The sequence below is a fragment of the Chroicocephalus ridibundus genome, chromosome 6, assembly GCF_963924245.1.
Source record: "Chroicocephalus ridibundus chromosome 6, bChrRid1.1, whole genome shotgun sequence".
NCBI classification, from domain to species: domain Eukaryota; kingdom Metazoa; phylum Chordata; class Aves; order Charadriiformes; family Laridae; genus Chroicocephalus; species Chroicocephalus ridibundus.
In genome coordinates, this window is record NC_086289.1 from 60066332 (window position 1) to 60085770 (window position 19439).

General features: G+C 54.0%; 1 protein-coding gene across 9 annotated transcripts; it reads right to left on the reverse strand.

Moving 5' to 3' along the window:
• Positions 1-1791: 1791 nt before the first annotated feature.
• DZIP1L (DAZ interacting zinc finger protein 1 like) lies at positions 1792-18515 on the reverse strand. 9 transcript variants are annotated; one of them, XM_063339780.1, is made up of 16 exons: positions 18382-18515; positions 18026-18133; positions 14003-14530; positions 13047-13131; positions 12049-12161; positions 11471-11665; positions 11133-11270; positions 9403-9543; positions 8840-8870; positions 7966-8010; positions 7372-7508; positions 6050-6242; positions 5674-5878; positions 4735-4886; positions 3790-3929; positions 1792-3163 (listed from the first exon to the last, which is right to left on the reverse strand). In XM_063339780.1, exons 2-16 carry the CDS (start codon positions 18071-18073, stop codon positions 3014-3016), a joined length of 2301 nt encoding a protein of 766 aa, XP_063195850.1. In that variant the 5' UTR covers positions 18074-18133; positions 18382-18515; the 3' UTR covers positions 1792-3013. The 9 variants fall into 9 exon arrangements, 8 of the variants coding, with proteins under 8 accessions (XP_063195850.1, XP_063195852.1, XP_063195849.1 ...); XM_063339782.1 differs by having other exon boundaries at positions 18001-18133; positions 18382-18419; XM_063339779.1 differs by lacking the exons at positions 18026-18133; positions 18382-18515 and adding exons at positions 15176-15431; positions 15834-15963 and having other exon boundaries at positions 11504-11665.
• Positions 18516-19439: the final 924 nt, after the last annotated feature.

Sequence of the window (19439 nt, forward strand, 5' to 3'; positions counted from 1 at the left end):
GGCTGGCAGCACGAAGACAGAATGCCTGTGCTTTTCACAGGCCACCTCTGCCCACGGCGGCCTCCCCCTTGTCTCGTGATGTTGCAGCAGCGCATCTTTAAGGCATAAGCGAAATGAATTCTGGAGTCGGCTCTTGTTCTGTTGTTGTTCTCCTGTGGGAGAAGCCAAATTTGTTTCCTTAATGCAGTCACAAAGACATCTTTGTGCGGAGGCAGTATCAGGACACCTGTCTGCCTATTTAACCTCGGCTGCGCGAGAGAGTTCCCGCTTGCTCTTCTGACTTTCTGTTCCACCGCGTGCTTTCTGCTGCCTTTGTTGTCTTTCGCTTTGTTTTGCATTCCCCTGGCTGCAGTATCCCGCCTGCTCGGGGAGCATCCCTGCTGCTCTCCACCAGTTTGGAGCACCAGCGCTCGGCAGTGCCAGGGGGCACAGGACTCATGCCAGGGACCCGGCAACAGGGCCCAATTTGTCATCATCAAGAAAAGGACAGTATTCTAAAAAGGGGTACACAAGTAGTTGGCTTTATGTGGGGAAGGAGTCCTTAAAACAATGCGGGGGGGGGCAGAATTGAGTAAAATTTTATTTTCTGGACAAAACACATTGATGGATTTGGTATTGTTGGAGTTGTTTTTTCCTCTCCTCTGGAGACAGAGCCCAGCATCTGGTACAAACCAAGGTGAATCCTCATAGAATAGAATCATAGGATCATTTAGGTTGGAAGGGACCTTTCAGACCATGTAGTCCAACCGTCGACCTAACTCTGAGAAAAACCATCACTAAACCAAAATCACAGAATCACAGAATGGTGGGGCTGGAAGGGACCTCTGGAGATCATTCAGTCCAACCCCCTGCCAGAGCAGGGTCACCCAGAGCAGGTGGCACAGGAACGTGTCCAGGCAGGTTTGGAATGTCTCCAGAGAAGGAGACTCCATCACCTCTCTGGGCAGCCTGTGCCAGGGCTCTGCCACCCTCAGAGTAAAGAAGTTCCTCCTCACGTTGAGATGGAACTTCCTATGGTCAAGTTTGTGCCCGTTACCTCTTGTTCTGTCCCTGGGCACCACTGAAAAATGGTACTTCGCATCCTCTGCCACATGGCTCGCTGCAGCTTGCAGCAGAGAACACCTTTCCATGGAACATGCTGGCTCAAAATGTCCAGTCTGAAATAAAAATGCTTTGTCTGTATCTATATTTATTTAATTGTTAAGAGTATGAGCATTGCCTCTTAGAACAAGGCTATCAGCTACTCTTGGCATTTCCCAAACTTAGGGGAAAGTTTGTCCCCCCCACCCTTCTGGCACCATCTGGACTTGGTGTTGAGTGCACGAAGCTCACCGCAATGGCTCGAGAGCACCTCAGGCATGAAAACTGCTAGTAAAACGAACGTAAGAGCGATTCCTCCACTTGTCGGCAGGTGAATATGTGCAGGAGCGGCGTGAGCAGCCAGACCTGGGGCCGGCAGGGTTTGGTCAGGCTCCGGCAGAATGGGTGCGATTGAGATTTTAGCGCTGGGCAGGGCAACTGCCTTGGCACCGAGCTTGCCACGTAGCCAAGGCGAAACAGCTTCTGCTTTTTTTTCTTCTGCCCTTTTCCTGCCTGTTTGCTCTTTCGGGCAGAAATTTATTTCCCCATTGGTTTTAGAACATGCCAGAAGCAGAGCCCAGCCCGGGGCTGCAAGCAAATTCTTGCTGCTACCTCCCCCTGTAATTTCTTACAGATAAAAACCTCTTTTTCTTTTTTTTATTTTTTTTTGTTTCCTGGTTACCAATACTAGCGGTCTGAAAGGGCAGCGTTTGTCATGAGCGACACTCAGCAAAAAGCACAACAGCTGTTAAACTAAGCACGAAGCAACACAGCTGGCAATAGCACTGTCAGCAATGAGTAACACAAGCCAGGTATAGTTCTTCAACTTGAATGGTTAAAATGGAAAAAAATCCTTTTCAAGGTATAGATACACGCCGTATGGGTGGGTGTAAGCACCAGCTGAATGTGCATGTACCAGGGGATGTGGGGATTTAAAAAAATAGGGGTGGGGTTTATCTACACGTTTGGGGACAGTTATCTAGAAGGGGCTTTTACTGTTCAGTGAAATAAAATGAACTGAGCACGTTCTACCCAACCCTGTCTGGGCGTTCTGCTCCCTAGCATTAAAATCCACGCGCAAACGTTAAATGGGGAATGGCAAAAGGCTGAAGCAGTGGTGGAGGGGGTTGGAAAAGAGAAGAGAAACCGAAACCAGCCGGTTTTTCCTGGGGCATGTTTCAAAATTTCGTACATTTAAGGGATCGAGATCATAAATGCACGTCTACGAGTGTACAAAATCCAGAGAGAATTAGGAAAAAGAACTTAATTTACACAGATGAGCATTATCAGCAGATTCGGGCTTATGTGGTCATGTTTACAGGGCAAAAAAAAAAATAAAAATCATCCTTTGAGTTTGAGTTTCCACCGATTCAAGAGGAAAAGAAGGAAGGAGACAGGCACTGGGGTTTGTTACTCTGAGCACACTCAGTCCGGGTTCGTCCTAGAGCAGAAAATGAGACCTTTTCCATCACCCCCAGGAGCAGCCACAGAAGAGAGATGCAACGAGAAGGAAAGCTGCTTTCTCACCTCCCCGACTCTGCTTTTTTGGGCTCCTTAAAGAATAAAAAAAGCTGCACACAAGCATTGGGCTGCATCTGACATGGAGAGTCACATCTCAGCCCACGGGCGGTGAGGTCCAAGGAGTCTGCGGGGGCTCTGAAAGGTCCCAACACCTTCAGATGCCACGTCACAGCTCCTGTGCGCGCATGAAGGGAAAGTAGAAATTTCTCCTTTTCAGACAACGCGGCATTTATCCTCCTTGATGCGATCCACAGGGGCTGGCCAGGGAGGACCCAATCTCCCCTGTGCTGTCTGGAAGAGCCCCAAAAAGAGGGGTGGCTGGAGCCCAGGAGCAGCCCTGGGAGGGCTGCAGAGCGGCTGCTGCCCGTTTCTGGTCCTGTGGCACCATCCAGTGGCTGCTGGCAGAGGATTGTCACTTTCCTGTCACCACCACGCGTCCCCTGGCAGCCCCGGGGTCCTGAGGACCGTGGTGGTCCCTCGGGGCATCAGCAGCCACCGGGGCTGGTGGCTCGGCCAGGTCCTCCAGGGCGGAGGTCTGCAGGTCGCTGCTGTCACCTGCGAACTGGAGAGGAGCACCGAGAGGGTGAAGGGGAGCAGCAGGGACGGACCCACACCCCACGCTCGCACCCCGGCCCCTCCTGCCGTACAACAACCGGGCTTTCTTCTCCATCGGGCTGATGCAAAAAAATTAGAGCAAAGAGGGCCAGAAACGCGGTTGCATCAGGATGCCACACAGGAGGCCCCCTCTCTGTTTCCACGGCTTGCAAGTGGTCCCATAAACCTCCTGCTTCACTTTTTTTTTTTTAAAAAAAAAAACTTTGCCAGATGAAGGCCTAGAATTTCATTGTCATTGCAACAAGAAAAAAAAGTAAAAAAATCTTCCCAGTATTTGTGCCAGGCCTTCCTTGGGTAAAATCTTTTTAAATTTTTTTTTTCCCTCCTAAAAAAGCAATTTGATTCTGACACTGCCACCACTTTAATTACATCAGCTCTCCCCCATAAATTGAGGTTATATTTAAGTCCTGTTTTAGTAATTTAATAATTTCACCATTGCATCACTCCAATTATCTCTGGATTTGTTCCAGAGACCTCTTCTCCATTCGAGAAATAAATGATGCGCATTTTTTTTTTTTTTTAATGGAAATTTTATCAGAAAACATAATTCCTACGGCCATTTGCACGAGATACCTGGAGTTTCTTGGTGGGCTGGCTGGTTTTTGGCCATGGCGAGCTCAGGTCTGGGAAGCGTTTCACCCTGCGGGATGGTGTCTGTGCCACTGCATCCAGGCGTCTCTCCAAGAACCTCACCGTGGTGGAGGTGGCTGTCCCTGTGCAGGGCAGAGCTGGTTAAACAGGGAGCCCCCCAGGCACAGTGATGGGTGAGAAGGGAGGGGACCACCAGCCACCCCAGGGTGAGTTGGGTTCTAGCTTAAATTCACTAGCACTGTCCGGATCCATCCCAATGGAGCTGTTTCGGGAAGAAAATGTTTTATGCATAGAATAAATCGCAGGGATTTCCCTCCCCATGCAAGCAGTGGGTGGGTGCACTCAAGGATGCTGGAGGAAACCTCCGTCCGCACGCACAGCCCAGGCTCGCGGTGAGTGACACAGCATCGATGGCTCTTTTTTGGCCTGGGACACACCACAGCCACGTGCAAGGAGCACCTGCTGCTGTCTGCAGTTAATGCAGAAGCGAGAGGTGCCTCCCGCTGTCCCCCAACTCTCCGAGGCGCCCGGGAGTAGTCCCCTGACATCACCCCCTGATACATGGTTCCCGTAGGGTTTTACAGCACAAAGCCAACAGCATAAAGCCAGAAGCTTTCCTCCTTGTGTTTGACAGCCCTTTGGGTCCTGGGGGGTTCCCTGCACCCTCTAGACAGTCTGGTTTCCCCCTGTGCAAAGAGACAGCTGCAGGATCTATTGGAAAATACCCTGGCAGGGGCGGGCACACAAGTTGCCGATGGATAAAGCCACCAGTGCCCCGTTGCCTGGCTGGGCATGGGGGACGGCGGGGTAGGACTCGTCCCACTTCAGCCCCAGGAAGAAGGTGACACGGTAGCACTGATGGCGGTAACCAGGATTCTCCCCACCGTCTCACCAACCCGCAGTGGCTGCTACGAGAACAGGTGGTACCTGAACCAGCTGTTTCCTCCAGCGAGTCCTGGTCTGACCCGTCAGAGTCAGTCTCATCCCCCTGAACCGCTGCGGAGAAAGCCGGCTCTCGCTGAGGGCTGAGCTTCACGGGGGACAGGGTGGGCTTCTTCCCCGCCGGTGCTGCTTCGGGGCTGGTGCAGAGAGAGGTGGGTCAGGCGTGGGGTTGCTCTGGCGTCCTCCTTCCCCCCACTTCTGAAGCAGATGCAGGGAAGCCCTGTGATGCTCTGGGCTGTGACCCAGCCCCGAGCGGGGCAGCCCATGGAGAAGCCCCGCGCTCCCCGTGGACATGGACAGATCCATGGACAGACCAAGTACAAACACCTTGCTGCTAGCACCTGCAACAGGTACTCCCACCCAGGCCTTGCCTGTGTTTGGCATTGCTGTGCTTCAGTTTAAAACCTAGGTCTGGCTTTCTCTTGCTCCTGGAGCAAACAAGTAACTCCTTTTCCTCACCTGCTCTTGGTCACACCTGAGCTCCTCTTCCTCTCTGCTGCCACCTCACACCCTCTCCATGTTACTTCTTCTCTGCACAGTTTCTCCGAGCTTTTGTTTTACATCTTCACTGCTTTTGACCCAAAACCCCGAGAGAACTCCTTTATCCCCTTACACAGGTTCTGGGAGGGGAAGAAGGAACCAAGTGGGAAATGCTTCGTGTTGGTCTCCAGCACCACATGGTGGATGCAGCGGCTCAGGTCTGACTTCCCTCAGCTGTTTCAGCCAGCCTGTATGGTCAGGGAGATCCCAGGAAACTCCTTTTCTAAACAAACCCCTCTGGGGTGCCACATCACCCACCACTTGGCAGTTTCCAAAGGTGCTGGTGTTTGGGCAGAACCCAGAGTATGTAGGGGGTAGTTGATGGCTTAGGGTCCCGGGCAATGCCCACCTGCCTGGAGACTGAAAAGAGGTGATGGGACTCACCTCCGCTGTGGGACAAGTCCTCGGTGGGAGCTGCTGGCTTTGGAGGTCCGCAGGGCGCGCCGGGGCATCCTCGGGGGGCTGTGGGTGGAGTGGGCTCTGCTCCGAGGAGCAGGCTGGTGTACCACCAAGGCTTCAGGCTCTACTGCAGCTGGTGTCACCATGGGCTGTGAGCCACCAAGGGACCTGGAGCTCTTCAGGCTTTGAGCTGGAAGGCAATATTGAGAGCAAAGACATCACCATGCACCTCCTGGTAGTCCTGTGGGGACTGACTCTGTCTTGCTGTCTCACTGGGTAAGGGAACGGCATCCCGTGGCCATCAGTGTGTGGCCACAGGTCCCCATGGTTGGTATGTAGAGAGGACAGGAGGTGACTTCACCTGGGATGATGGAGAGCTGTCGAGGCAAAGCACTGCTGGGCTTCTTGCATCGCCTGACTTTCCTCATCACCGCTCGGCCCAACTCATCCCTCAGGTGGAGGAGACCAGGAAATTTCTCAGACTTCTGTTGCTGCTGCAGCCTGAGCAGAGCCTGGAGGCTTTTGTAGGTCCGAGTGGAGATCCCCTTCGCAACCTAAAGCAGAGGACGACTGAGGGGCCTGACATCCTCCCACAGTGCTGGGTGGTGAAACAAGCCCTGGGCAGCACTGCCTGTATCTCAAGAGCATCCTGCAAGCTCCAAGCCCTATCCAAACCCCAAGGATGCTCTTACCAGCCGTGATACCCATCATTTCCCCAGCACAATGTATCCCATGCCAAGAGCCCACATCTGCAAAGCCCTCAGCTGCTCTGGTAAATTACTGCTGAAGAGTAAATCTCAGCTATTTCAGGCAATTTCTGGGCTAGAGGGTAAGTGCAGTATTTTGTCTTGGGAGGTATTTACAGCTCGAGGAGGTTTTGCGACCATGAATGTCCTGGGCTTGTAGAGATGTAAAATGATGGGAGATGAAGGGGGGTGTACACCTGTGGGTCTGGCTTTGGGCCACCTGTGCTGCTTTTGACACCACCTCAGTGTTCCCCAGCTGGGGAAAGTGAGGACATGCCAGGGCTCCAGCCTCGGTGAAATGAATCCGGGCTTAAAAGCACCTCCAGGAAACAATCGCACAAGAAGTCGTTCAGTCACTGCCTTCTCTTTGTGCCTTGGGGACCCGAAACAGAAATGCTGCCTTGCTGAGAAAGGCAGGTCGACGGAGTGACGCGGGTCCCCAGCAGCCGTGCCTGCTGCCTGCCTCCTCACCGCAAGGTGCTAGGTGGTGGTGTTGCATCGCCGGGAGCTCCAGGAGACTTCTCGGAGCTACTGTTTAATATGCTCGGCATGAAAAGGACTTGGAAGCTGAAAGTCCCCTTGAAATCCCCCTGACAGGGGCTGCTGTGCCCTCAAACACCCTCCTTCCCTACAAGAGAGGGAGCCCTGGGTGATTTAGCATATGAAAGGCTGCTTGTGAGAAAGATTTGCTGGCGAGATACTAATAACCAGCCTCAGAGATGGGAGCACGCAGTTTATTCCCTGCGCTACTGTGTGATTCTGCCTCCACCTTCCCATTTGCCTCTCAGGGCGTGATTGCTCCAGATGGGGATTTTTTTTTTTTTTTTTACAGCCTGTTAGTGTTTCAATTGTTCTCCTCCACCCCCAAAAGTCTTTACGTTTCTGCACTGACTCAGGGCTGGCATTGCAAACGCTTGCGCTGAAAGGACAGACTTACCTTCTTGACTCCCATGCTCTCCAGCTTTTCCTCCAGCACTTCCTCCAGGATGGGGCGAAACTGCTTCAGGAGGTTTGGGTTTCTCCGCAGGGCTTCCAGCAGCCTCTGCTTCCTGCCCCGGGTGGCCTCCTCCCTGTCTGGAGTAAAGGTGGGTGCTGGTACCAGTGCAGCGATGGATGGGCCATGCCCTGGGGAAGGGGCTGGTGGGACCCTTCTCCTCTGTGGGCACACGGGTCCCACCAGTCCCAGAGCAAGCAACTGGTTGCTCTTAGCAGACTACGTCCCTCTACAAAAGGGTAACTTCCTCCTCTAATTTGATTAATTCTTGTCCACAACTTCTTGTCCAAAATCCCACCCACAGCCCAGCAGCTGCCTGGGACAGCTTTACCAGGTGAAGTGTTGGCAGCAGGTCATGGTGCTGTCATAACAGCCAAGAGGGAACCAGCGAGCTCATCCCCTCTGCCTCCAGCCCACCATCTCATCACCTCCAGCTTTGCCCAGGACCCCTTGTCCCCACTGCACAACACCCCAAGCCAAACACCAGCTTCTTCCTGGTGCTCGCGAGACAGGGATGGTCCCAACTTTGATACCCACCTGATAACTCTTCAACAGCCACCACTTTGGTCACCTCCTGGGTCACTGCAGGGAAGAAAGGAGCCTGTGAGAGTCAGAGAGGAGGCAAGGACCCAGTGCAGAAGCAAGCGCTGATCATGTCCTGATTTTCCTATACGGAAAGTATGGACATACCTGGCCCTTTGGGAATGGCAAGCCTGGCCCAGGTCTGGCACCAACCCTTGGAGAACATCCCCAAAGGAAACCCTGGGGTGTTTGCCCTCCAAGACCACCAGCTGGAGGATGCCAGTGGGCAAATAGCCCTCTGCTGCCCCTCAGGGCTGGGGTCAATGATGTACCCTTGGATATTTGCTAATAGCCATCGCTGGTTTATGGCCTTTTCTGTTTTCTGAGCAGCAGGACCTGGCCGGGTCTGTGGCTGCGTCACAGGCATCAAGGAACTGAGAAGTCCCCATTTTCTTTCCCTGGCACTTGATTTTAGAAAACCCATAGAGTAAATAAGAAACCACAGCATGCCCCTCAGCTCCTTATTTTTATGCAAATAACCACTGGCATCATTTTGGAGGAGGCAAGGTCACCCGTTTGCTGTGAGCGCTCGACTGAAATGTCACTCCTTTGGGGTACGGCTACAATGCAAAACCCACCCAAGAGACAAGTCAGTTTTGTGTCAGCCACCAGAGCTGTGGTCTACGCTGTTGCGGCAGGTAGTCAAGGGACTGGAAGGTGTCCACTCCACGGCTGCATGTGAGAGGACACACAGCCAAGCTCCCTGGAGAGGACTCCACGGCACGTTTTCATAGAGGGAGGCAGAGAAGACATTGTGGTCTGAAGGGCTGTTAGCGATGAAAAACTGATCTAGACCCAAATTGATTCACTTTACAAATGCAATCATTACCTTCAGGTTTTCTTGCAGAGAGCAGCTTGATCTGTAACGAAATAGACCGGGCATCACTCAAAGATCATTTCTTTGTCTATAATTTTGGGTAATTTTACCTCTCTCTCTGCAGAGTATTATTACTAAATGCATTCAAAAAAAGGAGCGGAAAATAGCAAGAGCCTAAAGTGGGCACATACACTCCCCAAGAGCTATTTCCCTTAAGCAGACTGTACCCGTAAGGGGTCAGCTTAGGGGCTTTCCTTTCCGTACTATGATCACTAGCGCATCAGATGCCATCCTGTTACACCCCACCTGCTATTCACAAATCACACAAGTTAAAGATGCCCCAAATTGTAATGCAAAGTGTTGCTCTGGTGATCTACACCCCGGTGGGCATGGTTCATGCTGATGATATTCATGTAGTGCTTCGTGTTTAATGAGCGCAAAAAGGAGCTGAATGTAGCAAAGGCTTGAAATTAGGCTTAGTCTTAATGCAGAAAATATTCCAAGGTTGCTTAGAGTTAAACATCTGCTTAAACCCTCTTGATGAACAGAGGTCTCCTTTGTTTTATTTCACTTGCCGCCTTCTCCTGGGACCTTGTGACCTTGGGCTGCTCCTTGAGCCAGGTGCTGAGGGCAACCCTCTGCTGATGCTCATGGTCCGTAACGACCTGCTGGTCCTGGGATAGGGCAGGGCGGAGTGTCTTGTTCTCTTTCTTCAACTGAGAGGAGCAAAAAAGGAATGAGAAGACGTGAACATGGTAAAAATGGGTTTGGAGCCACCTCTTCCCTTCACCAGCAAGGGCGGCTCTCTGGATTCTTATTCATTATTGAGATGTCCTCCAAAGGGCAGATCTGGCCTTGCAGAAGATACATGGCCAGCTTCAAAGTCTGCTCGTGGTAAGCTCATGTCTCCTCATTGTCTGCAATAGGACACAGCTTTGGTTGCCACATTTCATTTATTCTTTCCCCTTGATAACCTAATAACTATACTCCATCACCCTGGACTTTGAAGTCCAGCCAAGGCTCATTTGAAGTGCATAACCCCCTTCTTTCTGTCCACCACTCTCTGGGCTGATCTGCAGAGAGGGCATCCCTGGTTTTTCCAGAGAGACCAAACATCTCCGGGGTTTAAAGATGGAGAAAAACCACAAGGGAAACATCCAGACCTTTTCTAAGCAAGGTGTCTTGGAGGTGTCAAGGACATCTGGCACCCACCCGGACCTCCTGTGCCCACTGCTCCCCCAGTGCCTGCCTCCGCTCTGCTCGCTGACAAATTAAACACACAGGCGTTCCCCTCCTTGCACCATGGGCCCAGGGACCCAATCATGTTCATACTCTGAGAAATTCAGCTTCCCTTTGGGTCCCAAAGGATACTTGGCGCCTTAACAGTGGTGCCATTCCCACCCCATTCCATGCTCAGAGGTACCATGCATGGTAAAGCCTTCTTCAGATGTTTGTAGATCATGGAATCAGGGAATTTTTCAGAGTTGGAAGGGACCTCTAGAGATCATCTAGTCCAACTCCCCTGCTAAAGCAGGATTGCCCAGAGCACATCACTCAGGACTGCATCCAGGTGGGTCTGGAAAGTCTCCAGAGAAGGGGACTCCACACCCTCCCTGGGCAGCCTTTTCCAGTGCTCCATCACCCTCGCCATAAAGAAGTTTTTTCTCATATTTGATCTGAAATTCCTATGTTCCAGCTTGTGCCCGTTACCCCTCATCCTGTTACTGGGAACCACTGAAAAGAGTCTGGCTCCATCCTCCTTAAACCCACACTTTAGGTACTTGTAAACATTAATAAGGTCTCCCCTCAGCCTTCTCTTCTCCAGGCTGAAGAGTCCCAGCTCTCTCTGCCTTTCCTCATAAGGGAGATGCTTCAACCCCTCCATCATCTTTCTTGCCCTACGCTGGACTCTCTCCAGTAGTTCCCTGTCTCTCTTGAACTTGTTGATGTTGAGATGTTGAAAAGGCGGCTGATGCATGGGTAAATAAATTTCTTTAATTGGTACTTCAAATGCTTTTCCATGTGGTGAGCATCTTCACTGCTCCGGTGAAGATGGGTTTCCCTGCAGCAAGCAGGGCTGACCTGGAACCATGACATGCCCTCTGCACCCCCCAGGTCCCGTTTCTGGCCCTGGACCGTCAGTTCTCCACACCAGCAGGAGCCCATTGCTACCTGAACCGGAGCTTAGACTGGACATCCACAAAGCAGATGCACACAGAGGGGCATGGACGTGGGTCCACCTCCATCCAAATGCACCTCCTGGGCTGCGCAGTAGGGGTGAGGACATGGGTATCGCACTGCTCACCTGCACTGCCATCCTCTCCCGCTTGCCCCGCAGCTCTGCCCGGCTTGGTGTCTGCCACCGCGTCTCTTCGGTGTCACTGTCCTGCAGGGTCCCCAGGTTGGACACCACCACCTCTCTGGCCTGAAGCTCCTGAAGCCTCTGGAGTGGGGAGAGGAGGGAGCTGTGTGTCCCACAGGAGGATCCACTTTCCTCCTGGGGACCCCAGCCTTGGCCCAGCCACTGCTTCCAACCCCAAAATGCTTGCGTGCCCCAGGAGAAAGAAATGAGGCCTCTTTGGGTCTGTGAGCCTGTGATGCCACCTGGACCAGGTGAAGCAGCAGGCTTGGACATCCCCTCACCTGCCTTGAGGAGCATGTGGGGGGCTCGCTTACCCCCTCCATGGCACTGCTCCTGCTGGCCACGTCCTTGAACGCTGTGAGGAAGAGCTCCCTCAGACCATCTATCTCTTCATGCAGCTTCGTCCTCTCCTCCTCTTTCCACCTTTCCAAATCTCTCCTGCCCTCCTCTTCTTGCTGGCGAGCTCTCTCCGTTTCCTAAAGAGAGTGGAAATATTGGGGGGGGCGGGGAGAAGACTTCTTGGCCGCAGATCAGAACCACCAAGGGCTGGGGCTTCTGCCCTGGCACCAGAGGGATGAGCACCAACGCTCTCGTTACATCCGCCGCTGCTCAGAGCCTGCCTGCACACCCCGGGGAGGTGGAGGCAGCATGCTCACACAGTCCTTAATGCCACGTGACATTTCCCATGGGAATTTTGGTGGGGAGGGGAGGGGGTGGGGCAATTTTCCGAAGAAATAAACACCGGCCCCCACCGTAAAATAGTTTTTTTCACCTGTGCTTTAAAAACGTTCCGCGTCTCATCACTTGTCCTCCCCCCATTTTTCCCAAGCAGGCAGCGGGTGCTGCCCTCGCCCCGTACCTGCTCCCTGCGCGTCTTCTCCGCTTCCAGCTGCCGCTGCGCCTCCCGCACTTTCACCTTCAGCTCCTCCACCTCATCCTCCATTTGCTTCACCCGCCTCGTCTTCTGCCTCTCTGCAAAGCCCAGGGAAACGGGGGTGCCATGAGCCAGGGTGCGATCTGCCAGCTCCGACCGGGATTTTGCTTTGGGGGGGGTGTGGGTGGAGAACCCTAGAAAAGTGCTGCAGGGTTTCAGGGTGGAGGAGCAGGTAGCTGAGCTGCAGGAAAAACCATGGCAAGCGTGGCCATGCGGCCTCTGATTTTTTTTATTTTTATTTTTTAAATTATTTTTGTAAATGTGGCGAGATGAGCGGCTGGGGGAGCAGCGTGGCTTTGCGCTGGGCTTGCTCTCCCAAGCAGCCTAAGTGCCCTGCTTGGACGTTTCAGGGAAACAGGGAAGGCGCCTCCGGAGCAAAGCTCAGCCTGTTGCGTTTGCATCAGCCCTGGGCTGGGGTTCCGACCTGCCAGCAAACCGCAAAACTGGCTTTTTTTATCCGCCAAGTTCAGGTGCCGGGCACAGGCGAAGCTGTAAGGAGGCTCCGTGGCTCTCACGCAGCACGTTACACGGGCAGCTTTCCAAGCACCTTGCAAGGGAGCATCGATCCTTTGCCAAAAAAAGGGGCACGGGGAAGGTGAACCCCTCTCCCCCTCTAGCAAAACACTCCCCCAAACTCCCCAGTGAAGCTCCATCCCCCCATTCCTGTGGAATCCCGGGGTGGAGAAGATCCCTAGGGAAACTGAGCTTTAAATTCTCATGCTGTCTCATATTTGGCTGTGTGTCCTACCTGTGCTTGAGGGAAAGGCAGCGAGCAGAAAGCATTCAGTAAATATTCGCAGAAGCAGCACGGAGTTATAAGAAGCTGTCTTTAACCTCTGGTCACTCTCCGGTTTCCAGCATCCACCTCCCATGGGGGAAAACCGGCCTGGGAAAGTGAAGGGAGACATCGTCCCAGGGCTCACCTTCCTCAGTGGCATCCGTGTGCCGGCGCCGCACATGGGCTTGCAAGAAGGAGTCGTCCATGAAGGCTTTGTCGCAGAGGTGGCACTGGGGAGGGGGGAAAGAGTCAGCAGAGGGACAGGGAGCTGCAGAGAAGGGCGCTCCCCGTGTCTCCTGCCTGGCAGCCAAAGCTTTGCTGCTTTAAAGCAAAAGGGGAGACCTCAGGAGATGTGGCTGTCATGCTGGAGGGAGAATATTAGGAGTTTCTTCTGTCTGAAGCCAAAGAAAAACCCCTTTAGGGGTCAGGAGAAGGCAGAAGCCTGGGTGGTGCAGGGATACTGCTCGGCGGGGGGGGGGGGTGGAAAATCCCCCAACGGAGCAGTGCAATGAGGTGGCCAAAGCAGCGGCGAGGTCCTGGTTATAACAGGGTCCTGCTCCATCTCTGGACCTGGCACTTGTGGGGATGTACGAACCTCAATCACCTGGTTTGGGTGGCTTTTACTCTCCAGGAATAAGTGAGCGGGTTGATTGGGTGATGGAGAAGCAGCAGACAAAGACGCATAGCCAGCAGGCTTCCTGCTGGAAGCGTGGGAAAAGCTTGGCGGGGAGGGAAAAGCAAAATCACCACCAAATCCAGGAGCATCCAGAAATCTTCCACTTGTTCTGGAGGATGTTTAAAGTCTCCCTGGCGTGAGGATAGAGGGATTTTGTGAGATGTCCCTACGGACCCCCTCTCCCACACTCTGTGGGGCTCCGACTACCTGTAGTTAGCACAACAAGAGGGAGCTTCCCTAGCAAGGACTTTGGAGTCCCCATGAAGGCAATGGACCTGCGCCAGGGAAAGCAGCAGGGCCGGCCAGCACCTTTTTCTGGGGCCAAGGTGTAACCGCGGTGGGTCTACAAGGGCAAGGATGCAGCAACGAGCATCCTGCAATGGGGATGCGCTTTACACCCCCTCTGACACCTTTCCACCCCGCACCTTGTGGTAGGCGAAGGGGCAGGTTGGCAGGAAGACCTGCTGCGCTGCAACCAGCTTCTTCCACCTCCTGCTCTCCTCCTCGGGCCCCCGGAGCCGGACCGCCTGCTCCTCTGCCCGCTGCCGAGTGCAAGCCAGCTCGGCATGGGCAGCTTCCAGGCGGCGGGCGTGCAGGGCCAGGCTGGTCCCCAGGCGCTCCTGGCAATGCAGCAGGTACTCGATGCTCAGCTGGGCCATCCTGAGCACCTTCAGCAGGATGGGGTCTGCCGGCTGCCCGCAGTGGGGGCACCGCTCCCCGTCCAGGTTGCAGAAGGTGACGCCGGCCACGTGGTCCTGGAGGGCGGCCAGGTCCACCTCCCGGGCCACCCGCTCCACGTCGATGGCGCTGAAGCGACGCCAGTCCACGGCGAGCCGGCGGGGCTGGAAGCGGAAAGGGGGGGTGTCCGCTGGGATGGGGAGTCCTGGTGTTCCCCCTGGCATGCCCGCAGCCCCGGGCTGATGCAGGGGGTGGCAAAAGTCTGCAGAAAAGGGCTGGAAGGCAGAAAGGATGCGTTAGGGATGAGGCCAGGCCCCGCTGCCATCCCCACCAGGGAGCAGGTTAGAGCTTACCTTATGTGGCAAGCGAACAAAAAAAAAAAAACCCTTCCTTTTCCCTCCCCATCCAGAACTGCTAGCTACTGCTTTGCCAAATTCTGCCAAAAAAAAAAAAAAAAAAAATCTGCCAGTTGGTTCACCATCTGGTCTTGTTAGGGGAGACTTGTAAAACTGTCACATCGCGACTCTTTACAATAACCCGTTCTGAATGAACCTGTAAGTCCCTCCTGAGCGTACCTGTTTCAAGGAAACAGATTTAGCCTGTTTTCAAACCACGCAGGGTAAACACTCAACGCCCTTTAATATCACAACACCGCTGCCTTCCGCGGTGCCCCTGCTCCGACCTAAACCCAGATCATTTCCAGAGCTGGTGCTCACTCCCTTTCCTAGCTGCCTCCTAAGCAATAATTAAACAATTGTATTTCAAAGACAGAGTTCTAAATCTGTGAAATATACCTACGTTGTTCTTAGTCCCTAGCTAGGGATTTGCTGCCGCCCCGCAAGTTTTACAGCTTCACCCACCAGCCACTTTTAAAATATTTTCATTTTTTAACAAAAGCTCTTTGCTGCGTGGCCGCTTACCATGTATTTGGATGGGGCCGGGGCCGCGGCGGAGGCTGCGGGCGCCGGGACGCGGAGCAGACGGCTGGGAGCGGTGCTGGCGCGTTGCTGGGCGTGCTGTGTACGGTGGCAACGCGTGTCCCTGCCACCCCACTGCCCTGCCCCTGCCTCCTGCAGCTCCTCTTGTGCTCCCGAGACGGGGACGAACCGGGTCATGCAACCCAGGGAGACGCCGAGTGACTGCGGGCAAGGTGCAAGAAAGCCGAGCTTTCCCAGGCTAACCCAGAGGAAGAGGGGGGCAGTGGTTATCGCTGCCTGTTTTGCAGCAGAAAAAGTGCCCAAATCAGCCTCCCCCCCACCTCGCCCCTAATTTCAGTCCCCCAAAGTGTTGTTTGCAAGCGGGAGGCTCCCGCCAGGCACACGGGGTGATGGGGGCACGGGGCCAGAGCCTCGCAGAGGTGCTTTCTGTCCTGCCTGCGCGTGTCCTGGGATAGAATGACCCCGGTCTCATCTTTTCTTTGGTGCTGGAGCAATCCCAGGCTTTCCCAGGAGTTAACCTGGGGTTGCGCAGGGTGGAGCCGGTGCGTGCTGATACTGCAGCCAGGGACACCTCCAAGCCCATGAGCGTTTCCCATCCCCTGAGACTTTTTTTCCACCCCTACCCCAGGGTCTCCGCTACCTCCACTGCTGGGGGTGCTTCGTGCGTCCCTGCCAGGCTGGTTTGCTCTCAGTCCAGCTCAGCAGCATCCAGACCCATCACAAACCGCAGAGTCCTCTCTTGGTCTCAGAGACAGAGGGTCTGCTCCCGCCCTGCACCAGCCTCTTCACATCTCCATCTCTGTCTGCTTTATCTGCTCATCGGGCACCTAAATACCTTTTTGCCTGTAGTCCCACCTCCCACCGGGGCCTCTCCCCGTTGCGTGTAAACACTAAGGGTCAACGACTGCTCTGAACCTGTCTGGATCAACCTGGGTGGCTCTTTTAGGCGCTTTTTAGCTCTACATCAATTTTACCTGACCCTCTCTTCTTCCTCGCCCTTTCCTCTCTTATTCCACTGCCTCGATACAGCGGGAGACAGGAAGGCCTTGATTCAGGGCTGCAGCTAAGCTAGGAAGCGGTCACACACTGCTGCATGAAAGCTTCTGGGAATGGCTGTGGATGAGCGTGATGATGTAGTTAACCTCTAAGGTTTGCTCATTTTTTATTTTTTTGGGTGTGTACCCGAAAAAAGCAGATCAGCCAGCCCCTTCCAAGCTTGTATGGCCAGCAAAGATCATTGTTGTTGTTACTGTGGTGATAAATATACTGGTAGCAGCGCTGCAATGTCAAGCAATCCGATCCAATGCATCAGGCAAAAAGTGAAGTGTACATATATATACATGCATGCATATATATATATATATATACACACACACATCTGTATAAACAGGTATAAATATTGCCCTGACCCATAGCTGCACGCTGTGTGGACCTGTTGAGTAATGGCGCATGGTACCTGCAGGTGAGGTTTTGCTGCATGAATTAACCACCCCCAAGAGGGGAGGTTTGCAGGGACCACTAATTAAAAATCCCCTAACGATCTACCGCATGCCCCAGGGGGGGTAGGCTGTGTTGCATAACCTTGTTAATATTAACCAGGCCTTCACGCACCAAAGCCAGCCGTGGTTCACCTGGCCATCAACACCGACCTGCTCCTTAACAGCACGGCTGTGATTGCCCCATAGCCTGCCCCACGCGTGCCTGTGGGTGCCGGAGTGTGAGGGGTTTTATCATAGAATCATTAGGTTGGAAGGGAGCTTGAAGACCATCCAGTCCCACCCCCATGCCCTGGGCAGGGACACCTCCCACCAGACTAGGTTGCTCCAAGCCCCGTCCAACCTGGCCTTGAACCCCTCCAGGAATGGGGCACCTCCCACATCTCTGGGCAAACCTGTTCCCCCTCCATTTCTTACAAAATGCTATATATAAGGTCTCAGACAGCACAACCACGGCTTCAGCAGGATGCTGGTATGGTAAAACCACCGCATTAGGCAACCTAGGAACCCAGGTCTGAAGATTTATTTCTTCTCTTCAGTTCTTATTTGCATTTGCCTAGGGTGGGGCCTCAGCTGGTGTAAAGCCGTGAAAGTATTTCAACTTCGACGCTGCAATGGAATACAACACAACATCAGCTGATGCGATGGAGCTGCTGGCAAAAGCCATCTTCATCACCCACAAAGGAAAGGTTGGTAATTCCTTTACTATAAGAGTGAGGCTTTGCCCACTGGGTGCTGAAGACGTCGTCCTCGAGGGGCGCAGGTCCATTGCAGAGGCAGCAGCTAGCACCACCCAGCAGAGCGTAGAGCTGGAGGTGGTCACCAGCACCATTCCCGTTCCACTGTGCAGAAAACAACTCTGTGGATGTACTAGTAGAGCTGGGTCTTGGAAAGCATTGATGGGCTTTCATGTTCCAGGCTGGCAGGCGATGTGTTTGCTGTCACAGCTCACGGTTGCTGGGTCAGGCTGTTGCATGGTCCATTTCTCTGCAACCCTCAGCCTTTGGCAGGGGAATCTCTCTTTGTTTCCTTCTCCTCCACCCTCCCCACTGCCACCCTGGGGCCCTCCTCACCTTCCTGAACTCCTCAAGGCTTCTTCACTCCCTGCAAAGTCTAGGGGGGCCCCAGGTGCCAGCATCCCTCTGCTGATGTGGGAGCCTGCAGACTTTGGGAGATGCCTTACCACGAAGCAGAGAGGCATCAGGAGACTCGGGCTCTGCTCATGACCTGCTTGAGCAGCTTCCTTACCTCCTCCGGCCCCTTCCCAAAAGCAGCCATCACCTCCCTCCCTTTCCCAGCTTCTCCTCTCACCAAAACGTGGTCTCCCGGGACTCACGCCAAGCAGCAGCAGCTCGCTCAGGTGGCTGCAGGAGAAAGCCCCCATGCAGGACCTCCCTTGAGGTCGGCTGTGGTTGCTGCCATCAGCCCTGCTTTGCCGAAAGTCCTGAGAGCAAACAACAGGCAGGAGAGAGAAGCGAGACGGGGTTGGACCTCATCTGCAGAGGAGCGGCTACGTAAGGTGGCAGAGCCTCGGAAATGTTTCTCGCCTGAGCTCATCTGCAAAAGGACCTCAAGCGGGTCAAGTCTCTGCCCGTCCCCCAGCCCCATCCTTCCCTCCCACCGGCACAGCCATTGCCTGGAGAGGGGAGCTGAGAGAGTTGAGCCACGGGGCAGAAAAAGGCAAATACTCACTTGTTGCCAGAGACAGATAAACTGAAGAGGGGGGACAAGGACGGGAGTGGAGCGATGATGGACGTGGGCGGTGAGAGGTGGTTGGGAGAAGCCGGGGGCTGTCCGAAGCCGGGCGGGAAACAAGGAGGACTTTCTGGGCTGTAACTCTACACTCCTCCCATGCATCCCTGCAGCCCGGGAAAGTCAGAGTCATGGAGGAAAAGCAGCTCCGGATGGCATAGGCAGGAAAAATCCGCTGTAACGGAGCAGGGATCAAAGCTAAACCAGTGTGGATGGCACCGAGGCATGAAACTCATGTCCCCAGGCTGAGCCACGAGAGTTTTTCCTGGGAAAGGGGATGGCAAATATTCCCCCAAGCCACATTGCTGCTCTCGGCTTGGTACCGCCTGCCCTTATACCCCTGCAGCTCAGCAGTTACTGGGGGTGTGTGTGTGTGGAAACGGGGCTGGAAGAAGCCTCGAGCCCCACATCCAAAACACAGCACAAAGTGCACATAAACCCGGCTTTCTTTTCCCGATTAATCCTGTTGCGATTTCTAGCTGCAGAAAACCGGGCTGCCGATTGCAGCGTGCTCATTAGCTGCTGTGTTTACAGAAGATAGCATTGTGCAGATGGCAAACATTCGATGACGGGCAATCCATCCGCCCCCGCCTTTCTGCTCCCAAGTTAAAAACAGCCGTTCAGACAGATTCCGAAAAGATTTGCAAGCTGGGCTTCTTTTCCTTTTCAGGGAGTTGGGTGGATTGGCATTACCCTGGGAAAAAAAGGAAACGCAAGGGGATGCATTGCTCCCCAGCAGAAAAAATGCCTCTGGGTGCCCTGCTGGGGTAAAATGGAGGGGTTTTTCTTGCTCAGTCCCCCTCTGGATGATGGATGGACGGACGGCCCCAAAAATGGAGCAGCACGGAGGGAGTTCAGAGAGGCTGGTGGTGAGCCCCTGGCCCAGGTTGCCCAGAGAAGCTGTGGCTGCCCCATCCCTGGAGGGGTTCAAGGACAGGTTGGACGGGGCTTGGAGCAGCCTGGGCTGGTGGGAGGTGTCCCTGCCCAGGGCAGGGGGT

Bases quoted from the DNA above. Each gene is read 5' to 3' on its own strand.
- DZIP1L (XM_063339778.1), bottom strand. From the start codon at position 15,901: ATGCTGCTGAGCTGGACTGAGAGCAAACCAGCCTGGCAGGGACGCACG. The intron at 11,666-12,048 runs GTACGGGGCGAG...CACTCTCTTTAG, and splicing joins AGAAGACGCGCAGGGAGCAG to GAAACGGAGAGAGCTCGCCA. The intron at 3,164-3,789 runs GTATCTCGTGCA...GCTCCTCTCCAG, and splicing joins AGCCCACCAAGAAACTCCAG to TTCGCAGGTGACAGCAGCGA.